At 40.9% G+C, this 21992-nt stretch overlaps 2 protein-coding genes across 8 annotated transcripts in view; one reads left to right on the top strand and one right to left on the bottom strand.

Annotated features, from left to right (window-relative positions):
• The window catches only part of ranbp10 (RAN binding protein 10), a 44075-nt gene that overhangs the window by 21683 nt on the left and 400 nt on the right, over positions 1–21992 (bottom strand). For 2 of the 5 annotated variants that reach the window (XM_090222489.1, XM_090222454.1), the window contains exon 2: positions 17169–17252. Coding sequence is in view for 3 of the 5 variants with exons in the window: in XM_021597790.3 (XP_021453465.1) it covers positions 14047–14245 (199 nt within the window). In the remaining 2 variants the exon portion in view is untranslated. Of the gene's footprint in view, positions 1–8610; positions 8721–9417; positions 9555–14046; positions 14516–17168; positions 17253–21992 lie in introns of those variants that run through there. The other 3 variants (XM_021597790.3, XM_021597781.3, XM_090222412.1) reach the window with 2 other exon arrangements.
• tsnaxip1 (translin-associated factor X interacting protein 1) lies at positions 15810–21878 on the top strand. 3 transcript variants are annotated; one of them, XM_021597743.3, is made up of 16 exons: positions 15810–16033; positions 16204–16294; positions 16431–16537; positions 16620–16746; positions 16898–16991; positions 17164–17360; positions 17503–17638; positions 17743–17912; positions 18004–18163; positions 18327–18445; positions 18546–18674; positions 18758–18916; positions 19014–19123; positions 19217–19340; positions 21218–21324; positions 21535–21878. In XM_021597743.3, exons 1-16 carry the CDS (start codon positions 15984–15986, stop codon positions 21743–21745), a joined length of 2091 nt encoding a protein of 696 aa, XP_021453418.2. In that variant the 5' UTR covers positions 15810–15983; the 3' UTR covers positions 21746–21878. The 3 variants fall into 3 exon arrangements, with proteins under 3 accessions (XP_021453418.2, XP_090078387.1, XP_090078350.1); XM_090222261.1 differs by having other exon boundaries at positions 15836–16033; positions 16620–16775; XM_090222224.1 differs by lacking the exons at positions 16620–16746; positions 16898–16991 and having other exon boundaries at positions 15836–16033.

Here is a 21992-nt window from a genome sequence, read left to right on the forward strand (position 1 = left end):
AAATAATGAAACATGTTCAATTTGGTTTAAATAATGCAAAAACAAAGGTGTTGGAGAAGAAAGTAAAAGCGCAATATGTGCCATGTAAGAAAGCCAACGTTTAAGTTCCTTGCTCAGAACATATGAAAGCTGGTGGTTCCTTTTAACATGAGTCTTCAATATTCCCAGGTAAGAAGTTTTAGGTTGTAGTTATTATAGGACTATTTCTCTCTATACCATTTGTATTTCATTAACCTTTGACTATTGGATGTTCTTATAGGCACTTTAGTATTGCCAGTGTAACAGTATAGCTTCCGTCCCTCTCCTCGCCGCTACCTGGGCTCGAGCCAGGAACACAACGACAACAGCAACCCTCGAAGCAGCGTTACCCATGCAGAGCAAGGGGAACAACCACTCCAAGTCTCAGAGCGAGTGACGTTTGAAACTCTATGAGAGCGCACCCCGCTAACTAGCTAGCCATTTCACATCGCTTACACCAGCGTAATCTCGGGAGTTGATAGGCTTGAAGTCATAAACAGCTGCTGGCAAACGCACGAAATTGCTGTTTGAATGAATGCTTACGAGCCTACTGGTGCCTACCATCACTCAGTCAGACTGCTCTATCAAATCATAGACTTAGTTATAACATGATAACACACAAAAAACCTTCAATGTCATAATTACGTAGAATTCTGGCAAATTAGGCGGCCCAAACTGTTGCATATACCCCGACTCTGCGTGCACACTAGATAAACTAGTAATATCATCAACCAAGTGTAGTTAACTAGTGATTATGATTGATTGATTGTTTTTTATAAAGATAAGTTTAATGCTAGCTAGCAACTTACCTTGGCTTACTGCATTTGCGTAACAGGCAGTCAGTCTCCTTGTGGAGTGCAATGAGAGGCTGGTGGTTAATGTTGACCTAGTTAACTGTAAGGTTGCAAGATTGAATCCCCCGAGCTGACAAAGTAAAAATATGTCGTTCTGCCCCTGAGCGAGGCAGTTCACCCACCGTTCCTAGGCCGTCCTTGAAAATAAGAATGTGTTCTTAACTGACTTACCTAGTTAAATAAAGATTAAATAAAAGGTGTAAAAAATGTATTTAAAAAAAATTGGCCAAATCAGTGTCCAAAAATATCGATTTCCGATTGTTATGGAAACTTGAAATCGGCCCTAATCAATCGGCCATTCCGATTCATCGGTCGACCTCTAGTCTCTACCTTCTTGACCATTGTGCTGTTGACTGTGCCCAATAATGTTTGTACCATGTCTTGTGCTGCTACCATGTTGTTATGTTGTGTTGCTACCATGCTGTGTTGTCATGTGTTGCTGCCTTGTTGTCTTAGGTTTCTCTTTATGTAGTGTCGTGTTGTCTCTTGTTGTGATGTGTGTTTTGTCCTATATTTATATTGTATTCTTTTTATCCCCGGCCTCCATCCCCGCAGGCCTTTTGGTAGGCCGTCATTGTAAATAAGAATTTGTTATTAAATTACTTGCCTAGTTAAATAAAAGGTTAAATAAAATACATTAAATAAAAATCAGACAATCAAGTAGCCTAGGCGACCTGCTCTTTAGTTAAATCAGGCAAGCTGATGCCGTTTTCTAAAAATAAAATGACCAATGATGAGCAGAGTAGACTAAAGATGGCCCTACTTTAATCAACAATTGATAACTAGCTTAAAATGTTTGCCTTTCTTGTTTTTGTCCATTGACTGAAATATAAAACTGACCACAGAATTCTTACACAATGTAGGCTACATACAACTCTTTCATAGGCCAGATCCTGAGATATAGCCTCTCACACATTCCCAGCTCCACCATGTATTCAACAGAACATAGGCCTTGGCCTAACCATGGCCAAAAAGGAAACTGGTACACTGGTCAAAATAGCATCAAAATCACCAGGGTAAAGAAAAGTTACAGAAACTGACAACTCGGCAGAGGAATAAAACAAACATAAAATTACTATCCAATATTGAAAAGTACTTCACAAAACACAGTGGCTTCTGGGGGGAGGGCAATTCCACTGTGACGGAATTACGCTTGGACTTTTTACTTAACAATGTATGCCAAACAAACATGTAGTTCAATAACAAAAATTCCTTATTTTTTAAACTCAAGGTGTCATAGCTGACACCCGATTCTTTCTGCAGACATCTTTTAATCATAATTCAGAGCCGATATTTAATCATTTTTGGGGGGGATTTTTTTTTAAATGTGGTCGCATAAAACAAACTGAGGGAGATTACCGTAATTCTGTTACGAAACTTTGCATCTGCACATTTCTTCCAATAAATGTGTTTTTGTGACATGTTCTTTGTAAATTGTAGTCCTTAGGCATAGAATTTGGTGGTTTGTTAAACTTCAAAATCAAATGGATTTACATCTGGTAACGAAATTACGGAAATGGAATTACAACATACGTCCCTGGAGCAGTACTATACAGAAATCCATAATTATAGATATGAATATCATTCTCTTCATAGTGCTGTATCCTGAATAGGTACACAAAAGGTATAAATATGCAATATCCTTTTTTCACATAAGTGCGTATTATTCTACACACTGGCCCCCAAACAAGAACAAATTTGGTAAGTCCGGACCAGACTAAATCTGAAACAAATCATAGATGACTATTTTTCACAAGTTTGGACATCACAGTAGAGCACAGTACAGTAGATACAGTATGTACAGTACAATAAAGTAAATTATACTGTACTCGTGTGCTCTACTGTACTGAACTCTACTTTTCATTACTTAACTGTACTGTTCTGTTCTCGATTGTACTGTTCAAATTTGTGAGAAAAAACAAATAATTCACCCAAAACTAAATATAAGTGTTGATATTAGAGGTCGACCGGAATGGCCGATTAATTAGGGCTGATTTCAAGTTTTCATAACAATCAGAAATCGGTATTTTTGGGCGCCGATTTGCTGATGCTTGAATTTTTTTTTAAGACCTTTATTTAACCAGGCAAGTCAGTTAAGAACACATTCTTATTTTCAATGACGGCCTAGGAATGGTGGGTTAACTGCCTCGTTCAGGGGCAGAATGACAGATTTTCACCTTGTAAGCTCGGGGGATCCAATCTTGCAACCTTACAATTAAATAGTCCAATGCAATAACGACCTGCCTCTCTTTCGTTGCACTCCACAAGGAGACTGACTGCCTGTTACACGAATGCAGTAAGCCAAGGTAAGTTACTAGTTAGCATTAAACTTATCTTATAAAAACAATCAATCATAATCACAAGTTAACTACACATGGTTGATGATATTACTAGATATTATCTAGCGTGTCCTGTGTTGCATATAATCTGACTGAGCATACAAGTATCTAAGTATCTGACTGAGCGGTGGTAGGCAGAAGCAGGCGCGTAAACATTCATTCAAACAGCACTTTCATGCATTTTGCCAGCAGCTCTTCCTTGTGCGTCAAGCATTGCGCTGTTTATGACTTAAAGCCTATCAACTCCCGAGATGAGGCTGGTGTAACCGAAGTGAAATGGCTAGCTAGTTAGCGCACGCTAATAGCGTTTCAAATGTCACACGCTCGGAGCCTTCTAGTAGTTGTTCCCCTTGCTCTGCATGAGTAACGCTGCTTCGATGGTTGCCGTTGTCGTTGTGTTGCTGGTTCGAACCCAGGGAGGAGCGAGGAGAGGGACGGAAGATATACTGTTACACTGGCAATACTAAAGTGCCTATAAGAACATCTAATATCCAAAGTTAATGAAATACAAATGGTATAGTGGGAAATAGTCCTATAATTCCTATAATAACTACAACCTAAAACTTCTTACCTGGGAATATTGAAGACTCATGTTAAAAGGAACCACCAGCTTTCATATGTTCTCATGTTCTGAGCAAGGAACTGAAACGTTAGCTTTCTTACATGGCACATATTGCACTTTTGCTTTCCAACACTTTGTTTTTGCATTATTTAAACCAAATTGAACATGTTTCATTATTTACTTGAGGCTAAATTGATTTTATTGATGTATTATATGAAGTTAAAATAAGTGTTCATTCAGTATTGTTGTAATTGTCATTATTACAACAATTTTTTTTTTTTTTTTACAAATTGTCTGATTAAATCGGTATCGGCTTTTTTGGTCCTCCAATAATTGGTATCGGCGTTGACAAATCATAGTCGCTCGACCTCTAGTTGATATTAATTAGCTGGGGTCTTTACTACAACAGTATTGTGTTTGGATTTTAAGACTGTTTCTGGTAGATGTTGTCTAAGACTTTTCCATCTGTTTGACCACAAATCAAAGCCTTTGCTTATTCCTAATTTTTAGGATGGAAAAATTGTTGGAAAACACACACACACACACACACACACACACACACACACGTTGGAGTCATTAAAACTCATCTCTCAACCACTCCACAAATTTCTTGTTAACAAACTATCGTTTTGGCAAGTCGGGTACGACATATACTTTGTGCATGACAAGTTATTTTTACAACAATTGTTTTCAGACAGATTATTTCACTTATAATTCACTGTATCACAATTATAGTGGGTCAGAAGTTTACATACACTAAATTGACTGTGCCTTTAAACAGCTTTGAAAAATCCAGAAAATTATGTAATGGCTTTAGAAGCTTCTGATAGGCTAATTGACATCATTTGAGTCAATTGGAGGTGTACCTGTGGATTTATTTCAAGGCCTAGCTTCAAAATCAGTGCCTCTTTGCTTGACATGGGAAAATCAAAAGAAATCAGCTAAGACCTCAGAAAAAAAATTGTAGACCTCCACAGACTGGTTCATCCTTGGGAGCAATGTCCAAATGCCTGAAGGTACCACGTTCATCTGTACAAACAATAGTATGCAAGTATAAACACCATGGGACCACGCAGCCATTATACCGTTCAGGAAGGAGATGAGTTCTGTCTCCTAGAGATGAACGTACTTTGGTGCGAAAAGTGCAAATCAATCCCAGAAAAACATCAAAAGGACCTTGTGAAGATTCTGGAGGAAACAAGTGCAAAATATCTATATCCACAGTAAAACGAGTACAATATCGACATAAACTAAAAGACGGCTCAGCAAGGAAGAAGCCAATGCTCCAATACCGCCATAAAAAAAGCCAGACTACGGTTTGCAACTGCACATGGGGACAAAGATCGTTGTTTTTGGAGTAATGTCCTCTGGTCTGATGAAACAAAAATATAACTTTTTGGCCATAATGACCATCGATATGTTTGGAGGAAAAAGGGGGAGGCTTGCAAGCTGAAGAACACCATCCCAACCATGAAGCACGGGGGTGGCAGCGTCATGTTGTGGGGGTGCTTTGCTGCAGGAGGGACTGGTGCACTTCACAAAAAAATGGCATCATGAGGGTGGAAAATTATAAGATGTTGCTTCAATATATCCACAAGACATCAATCAGGAAGTTAAAGCTTGGTCGCAAATGGGTCTTCCAAATGGACAATGACCCCAAGCATACTTCCAAAGTTGTGGCAAAATGGCTTAAGGACAACAAAATCAAGGTATTGGAGTGGCCATCACAAAGCCCTGACCTCAATCCTATAGAAAATGTGTGGGCAGAACTGAAAAAGTGTGTGCGAGCAAGGAGGCCTACAAACCTGACTCAGTTACACCAGCTCAGTCAGGAGGAATGGGCCAAAATTCACCCAACTTATTGTGGGAAGCTTGTGGAAAGCTACCCAAAACATTTGACCCAAGTTAAACAATTTAATGCTACCAAATACAAATTGAGTGTATGTAAACTTCTGACCCACTGGGAATGTGATGAATGAAATAAATCACTCTCTCTACTATTATTCTGACATTTCACATTCTTAAAATAAAGTGGTGATCCTAACTGACCTAAAACAGGGAATTTTTACTAGGATTAAATGTCAGGAATTGTGAAAATCTGAGTTTAAATGTGTACGTAAGGCGTGCGTAAACTTGTGTACGTAAACTTCCGACTTCAACTGTACACACACACACACACACACATCTTACACACACGCCTTAATCTCTCAAAAATATAAGGGGAAAAAATAATTTGACAGGCATAACTTCACATTGGCTCTCATGGGTCCTTTTAGATATGCGGGAGTAACAAGCCTATAACTTTAGATGCCTTGAGAAACAACATAATTTCCCCACATCCGACTGTACTGTAGTCCCACAATCCCTTTACACGACCACCCATGTAAAACAGCCTAAATAACAAAACACAGCTTTTTTGAGCCACTATCAACTAATGGGATTTTACCAGTCACGAATTATCATGAAATCCTTATTATCTTCAAGACCAGACAAAAACAGACCAAAGCAGTGTACCTAGGCCTAAATCCAGCACCCCCACCACAGCCACCTAATGTGTGTCCAATCCCTTTAAGAGAAATGCACAAGTAGGCTACTCTTTCTGTAGATTCAAGAGGTAGGCCTATGTTAATACCAGAGCCTTACACCGACCTTACAATTGTCTCTCAATGAGGTGTGATTTTGTTTCCTTTATATTCAAATGTAAAATAGGAGGTGCTTCTATTTGTTCTGTTTTACTGCATGTACAAGTGGGTAACCTGTATGAGTGAGAGGTGTGAAATGGAAAGTGGGGTCATGGCCAGGGATCAGCCATTATTGACCACAACCTTGGAGCAATTAGGGTTAGGTGCCTTGCTCAAGGGCAGATCAACAGAATTTTGCCCTTGTCGAGCACAGGGATTCAAACTAGCAACCATTCAGTTACTGGCCCAACGTGCTAACGGCTAGGCTAACTACAGAGACTGTGGACCTATAATAACTCAGTCTGATGATTCATAGCACTGTTGTGGGATTAGATTTGACAGTTGACTAAACATGTAGAATGATGTTAGACACTTTCTATGATTACACAACAAGCATTATCCCAGCTAACAATTCTAGGGAGAGAGAACGTTTTTGTAATGTTACCCGTGATGTTTGCGTGTCCAGTTCTCTGAGGATTAGGAGAATATTCCATCAACGTTGCAAACATACAATGGACAAAGTTGCCATGTTCTTAGAATATATACAATATTAATGTTCTAGACACATTTCATGCAAGAATATTGCTGTGCATCAGTTGTCAGTACTTTGTCTGATGGTCCCAAAGAAACGTTCTCCCTCCCAAAAACATTGTTCATCATTACACATCACACCTTGTTACTGTTGCCAAACCCATTAAGGCCCTGATTGGTGAACCCCTGATCCATTCAGAGCTCCTTTTGTCTGTTGACAAGGTCAGGGATAGTCTCACACGCAGCGCTTTTAACATTAATGATTACATTATGCATGTTCATTTACACAGCAATAATAATTGAACGTGTTTACAACTGAAATTTGAACTCAACCTCTTGGTTCATGGAATTCAGATCTTCCTGTTATGCCACCATGTCAGTGTCAGTTAATTTGACCATCCTCTCATCACTGATTTGATTGACTTATTTCTACAATTGAAGAGCTTTCTGTATAGTTGTCTAATGTTGGTGGGGCATGTTAACCTGGTTTTAATGATCCTCCTGAATCACTATGATCAATAAAAGTTTATCCTGAGTGTACTTTTAACAGAGCTGAGATTTACAAAGTGCATTAACTATATTGCTTACACCTTTCAAGTCATTTCAGATCTACACAAGTGCCTAGGGAGGAGGGTTTAGAGTTTCTTCTGCACAACGCGTAACTATACTTGCAAAATAAATACATGGCCTAGAGATATCCGTTATTGGTGCAGTGGTTAGAATGTTCGTCATTAGTGCTGGTGGCCTGGGTTTGAGACTTGCTCGGCGAGTCACCCTGATTTATTTGTGCCTCTGCGTTAGTGTTATAAAAGACAATATGTTCAGCATTGTATGCATTGATCAGACATTTATTGGATATTTTACAATAGACCATTGCCGAAATACTGATCAACATGAACACTCATTATAAATAAAGGTGAGAAATAAAATGGTGAAATATCATTTGACATTAAAAAAAGAGGAATTGAGCCATAAGCCTAATATTAGGCACCTACAGTCTGCAGGACACATTGATTCGTAAAATGTGTAACACTACACTCCCATCCTAAAGCTTGAAAAAACAACAATACAAAGTAACACAATGTGATATTGTTTCACGTAAAAGGGAATTACTTAGGCTTTAAGAAATACAACCAACTACAGAGATTGATGGGGGAGGGGAGCGGGAGAGGAGGGGGACCCATGTATCCAGCTTCAATCAAGCAGGCTTCAGTAACCCCCAAGATTGAAGCTGGAGACAAATCCAGCTATGGCCACATCCTTGTCAGGCCTTTCACACGGGGCAGACAGAGGTCCTGGGATGGGCAGCTTGCACAGCTTCCCCACATACGGCGCTGGATCATGGGTGACCTCGTTGAAGAGGAGATCCAGGAGCCTGTCTACGTAGCCTGTAATGTTTTTGAAAAGGGAAATGTTTAATTTCCTTTTATTTACTGTTCTGCGTTAATGCTATCAATTCATTGATGTAGTGATCTACTCATTCTAGTTTTTGAAGTACTCAATTTGAAATATGCAATATTTGGTCATGAACTGTTTTGTGAAACTTTTCAATGTTTGTATTTGGAATTTTTGTGTGCCTGAAATGCTCAATTGATGCAGATTTGAAATGAATAACTATGACTTACAGTATATGTTGGGTCTGTCTTCACAGCATATCCCCCCTTCTTTGCCTTGGGAAAGCTGATTTTGTATCACAGCATTCCTGCTGTGGTGGTTGCCTAGGAAGCTGTGCAGACTAGAGGTCGACCGATTAATCGGAATGGCCGATTAATTAGGGCCAATTTCAAGTTTCCATAACAATCGGAAATCGGTATTTTTGGACACCGATTTGGCCGTTTTTTAAAATATATATATATTTTTTTACACCTTTAACTAGATAAGTCAGTTAAGAACACATTCTTATTTTCAATGACGGCCTAGGAACGGTGGGTGAACTGCCTTGTTCAGGGGAAGAACGACAGATTTTTACCTTGTCAGCTCAAAGATTCAATCTTGCAACCTTACGGTTAACTAGTTCAACGCCCTAACCACCTGCCTCTCATTGCACTCCATGAGGAGCCTGCCTGTTACGCGAACACAGTAAGAAGCCAAGGTAAGTTGCTAGCTAGCATTAAACTTATCTTGTAACAAAACAATCAATCGATCATAAATCACTAGTTATAACTACACATGGTTGATGATATTACTAGTTTATCTAGCATGTCTGGCGTTGCATATAATCGATGCGGTGCGCATTCGCGAAAAAGGACTGTCGTTGCTCCAACGTGTACCTAACCATAAACATCAATGCCTTTCTTAAAATCAATACACAAGTATATATTTTTAAACCTGCATATTTAGCTAAAAGAAAGGTTAGCAGGCAATATTAACCAGGTGAAATGGCTAGCTAGTTAGCGGGGTGCGCGCTCATAGCGTTTCAAAATGTCACTCACTCAGACTTGGAGTAGTTGTTCCCCTTGCTCTGCATGGGTAACGCTGCTTCGAGGGTGGCTGTTGTCGATGTGTTCCTGGTTCGAGCCCAGGTAGCAGTGAGGAGAGGGACGGAAGCTATACTGTTACACTGGCAATACTAAATTGCCTATAAGAACATCCAATAGTCAAAAGGTACAGTGGGGCAAAAAAGTATTTAGTCAGCCACCAATTGTGCAAGTTCTCCCACTTAAAAAGATGAGAGAGGCCTGTAATTTTCATCATAGGTACACTTCAACTGTGACAGACGAAAGGAGGGGAAAAAAAATCTAGAAAATCTCATTGTAGGATTTTTAATGAATTTATTTGCAAATTATGGTGGAAAATAAGTATTTGGTCAATAACAAAAGTTTCTCAATACTTTGTTATATACCCTTTGTTGGCAATGACAGAGGTCAAACGTTTTCTGTCAGTTTTCACAAGGTTTTCCCACACTGTTGCTGGTATTTTGGCCCATTCTCCATGCAGATCTCCTCCAGAGCAGTGATGTTTTGGGGCTGTTGCTGGGCAACACGGACTTTCAACTCCCTCCAAAGACTTTCTATAGGGTTGAGATCTGGAGACTGGCTAGGCCACTCCAGGACCTTCTTACGAAGCCACTCCTTCGTTGCCCAGGCGGTGTGTTTGGGATCATTGTCATGCTGAAAGACCCAGCCACGTTTCATCTTCAATGCCCTTGCTGATGGAAGGAGGTTTTCACTCAAAATCTCACGATACATGGCCCCATTCATTATTTCCTTTACACGGAACAGTCGTCCTGGTCCCTTTGCAGAAAAACAGCCCCAAAGCGTGATGTTTCCACCCCCATGTATGGTGTTCTTTGGATGCAACTCAGCATTCTTTGTCCTCCAAACACGACGAGTTGAGTTTTTACCAAAAAGTTATATTTTGGTTTCATCTGACCATATGACATTCTCCCAATCTTCTTCTGGATCATCCAAATGCTCTTTAGCAAACTTCAGACGGTCCTGGACATGTACTGGCTTAAGCAGGGGGACACGTCTGGCACTGTAGGATTTGAGTCCCTGGCGGCGTAGTGTGTTACTGATGGTAGCCTTTGTTACTTTGGTCCCAGCTCTCTGCAGGTCATTCACTAGGTCCCCCCGTGTGGTTCTGGGATTTTTGCTCACCGTTCTTGTGATCATTTTGACCCCACGGGGTGAGATCTTGCGTGGAGCCCCAGATCGAGGGAGATTATCAGTCTTCCATTTCCTAATAATTGCTCCCACAGTTGATTTCTTCAAACCAAGCTGCTTACCTATTGCAGATTCAGTCTTCCCAGCCTGGTGCAGGTCTACAATTTTGTTTCTGGTGTCCTTTGACAGCTCTTTGGTCTTAGCCATAGTGGAGTTTGGAGTGTGGCTGTTTGAGGTTGTGGACAGGTGTCTTTTATACTGATAACAAGTTCAAACAGGTGCCATTAATACAGGTAACGAGTGGAGGACTGAGGAGCCTATTAAAGAAGTTGTTACAGGTCTGTGAGAGCCAGAAATCTTGCTTGTTTGTAGGTGACCAAATGCTTATTTTCCACCATAATTTGCAAATAAATTCATAAAAAAATCCTACAATGTGATTTTCTGGATTTTTTTCTCTCATTTTGTCTGTCATAGTTGAAGTGTACCTATGATGAAAATAAATTACAGGCCTCTCATCTTTTTAAGTGGGAGAACTTGGACAATTGGTGGCTGACTAAATACTTTTTTGCCCCACTGTATATGAAATACAAATGGTATAGAGGGAAATAGTCCTATAATAACTACAACCTAAAACTTCTTAACTGGGAATATTGAAGACTCATGTTAAAAGGAACCACCAGCTTTCATATGTTCTCATGTTCTGAGCAAGGAACTTAAATGTTAGCTTTCTTACATGGCACATATTGCACTTTTACTTTCTTCTCCAACAATTTGGTTTTGCATTATTTAAACCAAATTGAACATGTTTCATTATTTATTGGAGACTAAATTGATTTTATTGATGTATTATATTAAGTTAAAATAAGTGTTCATTCAGTATTGTTGTAATTGTCATTATTACAACTAAAGAATAATAATAAAAATCGGCCGATTAAGCGGCATCGGCTTTTTTTGGTCCTCCAATAATCGGTATCGGCGTTGAAAAATCATAATCGGTCGACCTCTCGTGCAGACAGAGTAAAATGTCTATCCTTCCAGCTTGATGATAGTGTAAAGACAAAAGGAGATGGAAGGTTAAATAATCCCCCCCCCCCAAAAAAATGATGATTAGCTCCAATGACACAAGCTACATCAACTGTAAGACAACAACCCACACAATGGAATGGTAAAATATGATTTTCAAGAGTAAATGACAAATACTATATACACCACAACTCCTTTTGTGAACAATATTCCTTCGTGCCAGCTGTGTGCTGGCAGTTCTCTGACTTAATGTAGGGGGCTTAAAGATGGAAGAACAAAAACCATATAGTGATTACCAGGTGTTACAGAAAATATATCGTTCACAAGTCAAAGAAGCCACAGTTGCATTATCTAATGCTAGCCCCGCGATCCCCCAAAATGTTGGCTACCGTATCAGACTTATTAAACTCTGATACTTACATTATGGTCAGCGCTTGCAAGATCCCCTGTCAATGATGGTACAGCATCCATCTTCAGGATTAGCATCCTGGCAAGACCCATCGAATGTTCTCCTCAATTGATAAAGCAACTTTACTTGAAATGTGCACTGCGCACGCATGACATGATCGTAATTTTCGGTGGAGCCTGTCCACAACGAAATTAAAAGGTACATTTACACTATGGCATCCAGTCACAACAAACACAGTGGGCTTTTGCCGGCATGATGTAAGTGGCTTGCAAGCTAACAGTCACACCACAGATTAAAGGTTACCAGTATCTTTGGTAGTATGTTCTGCTTGATCTAGTTTACAGTTTTGTAAACAAAGTTAAAGTAATGCGTAGGCGCACATGTGATGAAGGTTTTAAGGCGATACATATTTAAAATGACAAGACACTACCATTGGTGTATAACATTTCCGGCTTTATGTGATGTTGGTAGAGGCCCGATGAAAATCCTTGGTAATGCCTGCCTCCTGAATTCAAGTGTTTGACATGGGGGGGAGGGGACCAGTAACTTTATGATCAAACTTTATTAATGTACCAGCTACAGTAATTTTTAATACTTGGGCCACCCTACTTGGAACTGGTTTCATCCAAATATCAAATTTAATGAAAACCCTGATTACCACTATTCGGGACCTTTAATATCTTATGTTCTGAGAACATGGCACCACGTTCCATGCATGTTTGGGAGTTGATTCTCCTAACCCACAGAACTGGACACATGAATGTTCTTGCAACATTCCCATGAAACGTGTGTAGAACATTAATGTGTTGAGTTCTGAGAACATGGTAACCACATTCTGGGAAAATTATATTTCACATTAAGGGAATGGTCTCTTGGAAACATTCCTTGTTAGCTGGAAGTAGCATGACGACGTCTAGCTTGATGGATAGCTGTCAAGTCCTGCTTTTGATTTTGTGCAGAATAGTTAAATAACTATCTGAACCAATTGTATGTGTTACACCCCTCCCTTAGGCTATGGTCTGCATCCCAACAAGTTGTTTATGGTCAAATATGTCAAACTACCCGCATAAATACCATCTGATCTATGTGCAGATATTTTACGCACAACAAATGCGTCAAGGCCTCCTCCCTTGCAGCAAAGTGTAGCTGCTGGCTGAGTTTGAAATGGCAGACGCTGTTGTTGTTCTTTTGTGCATAAAGGACTCAATGGAATCCTTATAGCGTAATGCTCACCAACTGGTTCCAGAATGAATAATGATTCAGAATTATATTCCAACAGAACGTTTCCATGAACTGGCAAGCCAACAAAATGCAATATTTCCCTGTTCTGGACTGTCTGGTGTTAATTTGATCACAAAATACAAGCAAATTGTTAACGACTAGTCGTGGGTTATGGCAACTGTGTGAAGGAGAATTGTTTTTATATTAGCTAACGCCAGGGTTAAGTATTAGCTAGCCAGTACATTTACATTGCTAGCTAGCTACTTATTTATAACGTAGCAACTAAGTAGCTAATATTTAGCTACTGTATTGGGCTAACAACGATGGTGTGCAATTAGCATTATCTTGCATAACGTTAGTTAGCTAGCTGTTATTAGCTAGTTAGCGAGCTAACATTAGCTCGCTTACTAGCCAAGTTTGCTAGCGAGCTAACTGTGCGTCGCTTGTTATTACTAACAGTAAATTGTGGTATTGCTAGCTAGGTAAAATATCGATTATCGTGATCAAATAGGGGTAACCAAGTTATGGTAAAGCAAAAATAAAACTAACGTTAAACAAAGAGACCGTGGAGTTGAACGTTAGTGAAATAAATGGATATGCTTCAATACTGTCATGGTTAGCGAGTTCACTGTCAACCATTTGGGCATTCCGCTCTCCTCTGAAACAAAGCAGAGAGAGGTAGAGGCAGCTCAAACTAGATCGGGGAGATTGCATACAGACTCGACGCAAACCCTCCGGAGTGTCTTAAGTAAATGACAGACATTGGGGTACGAAATGTTATACTAGTTGTCACATCTGTATACCTTTGTAATGTACCCGCAGATTGTTCTGCGAGAGTCCGATGTAGCTGTACTTATCCTTGGGGCTCCAAGATCGGGGTAAGGGGGTCTCTTCCTCATTCACGGCCGGGTAGAGCCGCTTCAATCGCTCATTTAGCTCGTGCTCTTGGTAATTAAAAGCAGGATCTCCCAACAGCATGCTCCCCGCTCCAAGCTCTGCCATTTTCGGCTAGAGATGTTTTATTTTTGCTTGTTTTCTACTCTCCTATATCAATCCGATGACACAGGGAGAGAGAAACACTGAGATAGACAGAGATGATAGCAATGGTGTGATATCCACGGATAACCAAAGCTCTCTACAGTAGCACTGACAGTGGAGTGTGGGTACTGTAGTTGAATACAGGACTATCCACTAGCAACATTTTCAGAATCGACTACAGAACCCCCGCTCTCCCCTCTTTGGTCTATTTTTTCCGCTTGAGTCCGTGAAAAGGAAGCTAGGAAATGTAGTTTGAGTGGTTGTATGCGGTCAAGACATGTTGAGCTCCCCAGTCTTATCATAGCAGACAATGAGACATTTTTTAAATTGAAATTCCTCATTAATATTTACATACATTCAGTACATGTTTGTGTCTCGAATGGGTCTTAAACCTTATAATCCAGATTTTTAAACGCAATGTTTGTGGATAATGTTTGCCAGTCTGTCAGACAGCTGCATTATTTAAATTCGAAATCATTGAGATGATTCTGAAACTGGCAGTGGTGGGAAAGTACCCAATTGTCATACTTGAGTAAAAGTAAAGTTCATAGAAAATGACTCAAGTAAATTGAAAGTCACTCAATAAAATAATACATGAGTATAAGTCAAAAAAAAATTGGTTTATAATATACTTCAATATTTCAATTTCCTAATATTAAACAAACCAAACGGCACCATTTATTTTTTATTTATGATAACCAAAGCCACACTCACGTGTGTTTAGTGAGTCCGCCAGATCAGAGACAGTAGGGATGACCAGGGATGTTCTCTTGATTAGTGTGTGAATGGGACCATTTACTGTCCTGCTAAGCATTCAAAAATGTAGCAAGTACTTTTGGGTGTCAGTGAAAATGTATGGAGTAAAAAGTACATTATTTTGTAATGTAGTTAAGTAAAAGATGTACAAAATATAAATAGTAAAGTAAACTACATACTTGAGTAAAAGTAAAGATACCAAAGTCATTTTCTATGAAGGTAAAAGTCACCCAGTAAAATAATACTTATAAATTTGTATAAATTATTTCAAATGTCTTATATTAAGCAAACCAGAGGGCACGATTTTCTATTTTGTTTTAAAGCCAGGGACACTCTCCAACAAATTAAGCAGTGAGTCCGCCAGATCAGAGGCACTACGAATGACCAGGGGTGTTCTCTTGATACGTGAGTGAATTGGACAATTTTCCTGTCCTGCTAATTCAACATTTAACAAGTACTTTTGGGTGTCAGGGAAAATGTATGGAATAAAAAGCACATACATTTTCTTTAGGAATGTAGGGAAGTATAAGTAAACCTTGTCAAAAATATAAATAGTAAAGTACAGATACCCCCAAAAACTACTTAAGTAGTACTTACAAGTATTTTTACTTAAGTACTTTACACCACTGTACATACATTATTAAGTCACAATTTTAAAAATCTTTGATTAAGTCCTGCGCCAAGTCAAAGTTTTTTACGCCTTCTCTCTGGAAAAGGTTCTCCAGTGATGTAAAAGTATCTGGCGCGCGATGGTCTGCTATTTGGGGTTCTTCCTGGGTCCTTCATTTCCATGGCAACATTGTGTAAACATAACAACTCGGTCGTGAGCCTGAAGTGTTGGCCTGAAGTGAAGCAAATAGCTAGCTAACCTAATTGAAGAGGGATTAAATGTTAATGTATTTGGTAACTAGCTAGCTCGCTTGTTTGCTGCATCTAAACATAACAGATGTCGACACAGAAAGATATTAGATTACCACCTTTATCATCGTTTGAACGGCAAGTGGCCTTGTCCAATTAAGTAGTAGGCTAACGTTAACTGTTGACTTAGCTAGCTCACTCAGATAACGTTACTCTATGATAGTAACGTAACTAAGCGAATCATATAATAATAATAATAATAATAATAATAATTTCTAGTTAGCTGCTTGTTTCCGTCTCACTTTCAGACTGTCGTCTGAGTGTCAACATAACGCTGAAAAAAGAACTGGGCGACAAGTGGCAATTGGCGGTCCTGGCTCATGTAGAGCATCAACCAGAGTAAGATAAGCAGTTAGCTAGCTAGGTTGGATCATTTGGGACTTTGTGCATATCACTAAGTACACCATTCGTTCCCCGAGCAAGCTTTTCTATTTATTTATAAAAATAAAAAAAACGTTTTATCTCACTCCGTCAGGTTGGCTGTACTTCAGGCTACCTGTCAACCTGGCCTGCCCATGTCACCTCTCAAGTTGTTCAGCAGGGGAGGAGACACACTTCAGGTGGAGAGATCAGGAACCATGGGTATTTAGCAAATTATATATACTGTCATATGATATAGGGTTAAAGTTGTGGAAGGATTTACTGAGATGGTAATATGCTACAGATGCGGTGATGAGTTTGGTGGCCCTGTGGGGAAGCCACGATTCCTGGAGCAGCTTGAAAGCTACCTAAAGAAGGAGCTGCAGGCTCTTGACTTACAACAACCAAAAGTCCAAGAGCGCAAACTACAGGTCCCATCCATCTGCCATATAATATACAGGTTATCCATGTAATTTAGGCTTTGTTACAGTGTATTTACCTTACTACATATAAGGAGTATAGTGAATAGATTCATTTTCACTTAGTTGTCAAGTGACAAAATCTGCCCTCTGTCATACGCAGGCATACCGGGAGGTCTTTGGCTGTTTCATTGAGGACTTCAAAACGTACAAGCCGCTTCTGTGTGCCATAAAAAATGAATATGAAATCACATTAGGTGTGTGGCATTGTAGCATGGAATGTTTGATTGTGGCATATAGGACTATATTGTTATGGTGAATGTGAGTTTGGACAGAAAAACAAGGATGAATGGAAGTATCAGAGGGACTTAAAGATGTCATGCTTATAGGATGTTGGATTTTATTGTCTATGGATATTCATTTCTGCAGCATACCTACGGGACCAGATCCGGGAGCTGGAGCCTCTCCGTGCTCGTCTGGTTGTGGTGTCAGAGCAGTGTGAAAAGAGGATCCTGGGCCTGCGAGAGGAGGAGAGGGTAGAGATTAGAGCTCTGAAGCAAGAGCGCCAACACCGTCAAAAGGTTATTGAAAACATGAGAGAGACACAAAGTTCCCTGCAGACCCAGGTACAGTGCTTACCCACTAGGTTCAGTCTCAATCACACCAGTGCTGCTCTGAAAACACAGAATTCAAGTTATTCTGGCTCATATCAACCATGCTTAGGCTGCCTGAACTCTCCTTCATCGCTCTTTTGCTTGTTCTTCTCAGGTGTGTTGTCTGCAGGCAGACCTGGCCGCTCAGTATCTGATGTACAGAGAAGAATGTGATGCTCGCAAGCTGCTCATCGCCAACATCAGCAGCATGAGCTATGGACCAGATGAGGAACCCGAGGAAGAGCAGGAAGGTAGTGAAAAAATGTGTAACAATAAAATAATTATTAGTCAACTGTCTTGATGTAAGCGAAGTGTGGGGTGTTGTCACTTCTGAAAACCTGTTCCTTTCCATCAGAAGTGGAAATCGAGGACCCAGTGAAGGAGAAATTGGCTCTGAAGGTGTGTCGAGAGGACCTGACTAAAGCCCAGGTGGAGCTAAATCGCTTGCATGCGGAGTATGGAGACGTAGTTCCCCGCCGTGACTGGGAGACGTTGGACCATACCCACAAAGAGAACTTGCTTAAGGTACAGTTCAATGAAATGTTTGATTCAACAACAGCAGTCACACTTAATCAGACCTGAATGAGTGTTGAATCTCTCTTTGCATTTATTCCAGCTGGAGACCCTGCAGAAAGACTTTGATCAGATGAAGGCTGAATATGACACACTGCTTGAGGTGCACAAGCAAGTCACAACACAGAGGGACAGCCTCCAGGGAGAACTGGAGGGCTTCAAAGAGGCCTCTACCCCCAGGCCAGAATGGGAGCAGTGTGCAGGTATCACATAGAAAAACTGCTCTAGGTTCTGTTTTTTCCCCCTTCCCATTTGTGGTATGGTATTGTTGGTAGTAATGCTTGAAGTGTTTAGCATTTTGCTTTGTGACTGAATCAATATAAACATTTTAGATCAGAACATTTACACAGCACTGTGTGATTACAGACGTACTGGGAGGTAGTGAGCGTTGGGCAGATCTCTCCCAGGGCCAGTCCAGCCAGCGGCGTTTGGAGATCCTGCTGGCAGAACTGGGAGGAAAGAACTCAGAGTTTTTCACTGGACTGGTAAACCTCCTTCCCTGCTGAACTTTCAAACTGCCTGAACATCAACACATTTCCACAAAGAATGGCATGGTCAAAAGGTCTTCACCCTGTGTCCACTCAGGGTACTTCTGATGATGTGCCCATATACCTGCGCTATGAGGGGCAGTTAAAGAACCATAGGCTAAAGAAGAATGCGGTTGTGAGAATCCTCAAGGAGGTTTGGAAGGAGAAGGTCATGGAGGATGGAAGGGTAAACCGATACCTCTCTTTGAAATAATGAGTTATTTCACACACTGTTTGACTGATATGGCTTCTAATTGTATTTCTCTTAAGAGAAATGAAAGCAGCAATCTTCCCGAGTTTCTGCGGCAACATCTGGAGAGACAATATGGGGAAAAGGCTGGAGAATGGGCTTATAGCTTAGTAGAGGGCATTCGTCAACACCAAAAGGATGACTCTGTCAGCCTCTTCAATGACATTCTCACAGGAAAGGTGTGTGATCTTGCAAATGTGTTATACAGCGCTCTTCTTATGAGTGTGAGAAAGGATGGTGCGCATGATTTGATGGTTATAAATGTATTATTAACAGGTGGATGAGAGTGTGTACCATGGTCAGACACATCTACTGTCTAACCTGCTGAAAGTGTTGATCCACAGTGACAGTACAGAGAGTGGGCTGCTCAGTGTTCAGGATTTCAGGTAATGCAGTAATCAAATTACAGTACAGATTAAAGTCAAACATTACGATTATGACAGTGAGTGGGCTATATAAAATGGCCTCTGTTTTTGCAGAGATAACTTGCAAATGGCCTTCCCTCTGAAAAGAGCGCAAGACATCGATGAGCTAGTGACCACAGCTCAGGCCGAGCTAGACAACAACGGTGGGAGCCTCCCATACCAAAGACTGTATACAGAGGTAACTTTTTGGGTCTCAGTCCAAAATTTCACACCTCAGTCCACATAATTTCACAATCCCGTTTTAATAGAGGAATACCAGCCATGGTCAATAGGCAGACCATGGTCTGGAAATTTGAGGGACTGGACCTTCTCAAAAAGTATTAAAGTACCCTTGATGTATACAATAGCAATAGCATCCTGTTTCCATTGATTATCCTTGATGTTTCTACAACTTGATTGGAGTCCACCTGTGGTAAATTCAATTGATTGGACATGATTTGGAAAGGCACACACCTGTTGACAGTGCATGTCAGAGCAAAAACCAAGCCATGATGTTGATGGAATTGTCCGTAGAGCTCCGAAACAGGATTGTGTCGAGGCACAGATCTGGGGAAGGATACCAAAAAATGTCTGCAGCATTGAAGGTCCCCAAGAACATAGTCGCCTCCATCATTCTTAAATAGAAGAAGTTTGGAACCACCAAGACTAACTAGAGTTGGCCGGCAGACCAAACTGAGCAATCGGGGAGAAGGGCCTTGGTCAAGGAGGTGACCAAGAAGCCGATGGTCACTCTGACAGAGCTCCAGAGTTCCTCTGTGGAGATGGTAGAACCTTCCAGAATGACAACCATCTCTGCAGCGCTACACCAATCAGGCATTTATGGTAGAGTGGCTAGACGAAAGCCACTCCTGGGTAAAAGGACAGCCCGCTTGGAGTTTGCCAAAAGGCACCTAAAGGACTCTCAGACCATGAGAAACAAGATAATCTGGTCTGATGAAACCAAGACTGAACTCTTTGGCCTGAATGTCAAGCGTCACGTCTGGAGGAAACCTAGCACCATCCCTACGGTGAAGCATGGTGGTGGCAGCATCATGCTGTGGGGATGTTTTTCAGTGGCAGGAACTGGAAGACTGAGGCTACTCGGAACATGTCCCAGTCCGCGTGATCAAAACACTCTTGAAGCGTGGATTCCAATTGGTCAGACCAGTGTTGAATAGTCCTTGTAACGGGTATGCATCGCGGAAGTTAGAGTAGCAGTGATCCAGAGTTTTGCCAGCACGAGTACTACAATCAATATGTTGACAGAATTTAGGTAGCCTTGTTCTAAAATTAGCTTTGTTAAAATCCCCAGCTACAATAAATGCAGCTTCAGGTTATATGTTTACAGCCTTATTCTAAAATGGATTATAACAAGGCTGTAAATCTGCTCCAGAGCATTCAGAACCTCAGACTGGGGCAAAGGTTCACCTCTAACAGGACAACGACCCTAAGCACACAGCCAAGACAACGCAGGAGTGGCTTTGGGCCAGAGCCCGGACTTGAACCCGATCTAACATCTCTATGTAGCCGATGTGAAATGGCTAGCTAGTTAGCGCTAGTGGCGTTTCAATCGGTGACGTCACTTGCTCTGAGACCTTGAAGTAGTGGTTCCCCTTGCACTGCAAGGGCCGCGGCTTTTGTGGGGCGATGGGTAATGATGCTTCGAGGGTGACTGTTGATGTGTGCAGAGCGTCCCTGGTTCGCGCCCAGGTCGGGGCGAGGGGACGGACGTAAAGTCTATACTGTTACATCTACAGAGACCTCACTGTGCAGTGACACTCCCCATCCAACCTGACAGATCTTGAGAGGATCTGCAGAGACAAATAGGAGAAACTCCCCAAATACAGGTGTGCCAAGCTTGTAGCGTCATACCCAAGAAGACTCGAGGCTGTAATCGCTGTCTGAGGCTGTAATCGCTTCAACAAAGTAACGCGTCTGAATACTTTATAAAATGTGAAAATTTTATTTAATCAATTTTATAATAACAAAATGTTGAACAAATCAAGTGGTCTGAATACTTTCCTAATGCACTGCTACCATTACTGTGGCAAAGACATGGTGTGATGTTCTATGCAGGATGCAGATGGGAAACACAAAGACTTCCTGAATCTGGTGAAGAAGCAGGCCTCCACAGAGAGGCATATGTATATTAGCCAACTGAGGACTCAGCTGGGAGGCAAAGGGTAAGCAAAGCGTATACCCCATGTAGGGCGGCAGGTAGCCTTGCGGGTAAAGGCTAGGTGAAAAATCTGCGTTAGTCGCTTTGGATAAGAGCGTCTGCTAAATGACAAATCTATACAGATCTCAATTTGCACAAGTAATATACTTGCTTCATTGTTGTTTGAAAAGTGTAAACCGTTTTGAAAGGATCACCAGGTGTTTTTTATTCACAGAGAGGTGACTGTGGCTGATCTAAGGGCTGCCTTTAAGAACATTGACCCCTCTCTGGACGCTACCACACTAGACTGGGTCCTAACTATGGCATTTCAGATACACCAGGAGGAGCTAGAGCAGCACACAACACAAATGGACACAGAGCTGGCCCTGCAGCACCTCCTGGCAATAGATGTGACCAGGGCTGGGCCTGCACCACAACAGGACTGAATCGCTCTAAGCACTTTTAGAAAGTGGTAGCCAGTCAGGCATCGAACTGTTTCTTTGCTATCATTGTGGCCTGCAAACTCATGAAATATTTCCAAAGGAACCAGGTTGAACATTAAACAAACACTTAAACGAACCGTTGTTACTGAAATTATCTGTAAGTCAAATGTGTTTCACACAGTAATTTATTATCGGTGTCAGAAATGGAATATTTACGTAAAAACATTAGCATCCCAAAGATGAGCTGTCA

Source organism: Oncorhynchus mykiss, chromosome 1 (genome assembly GCF_057628025.1).
Source record: "Oncorhynchus mykiss isolate SJ-2025 chromosome 1, ASM5762802v1, whole genome shotgun sequence".
NCBI lineage: Eukaryota > Metazoa > Chordata > Actinopteri > Salmoniformes > Salmonidae > Oncorhynchus > Oncorhynchus mykiss.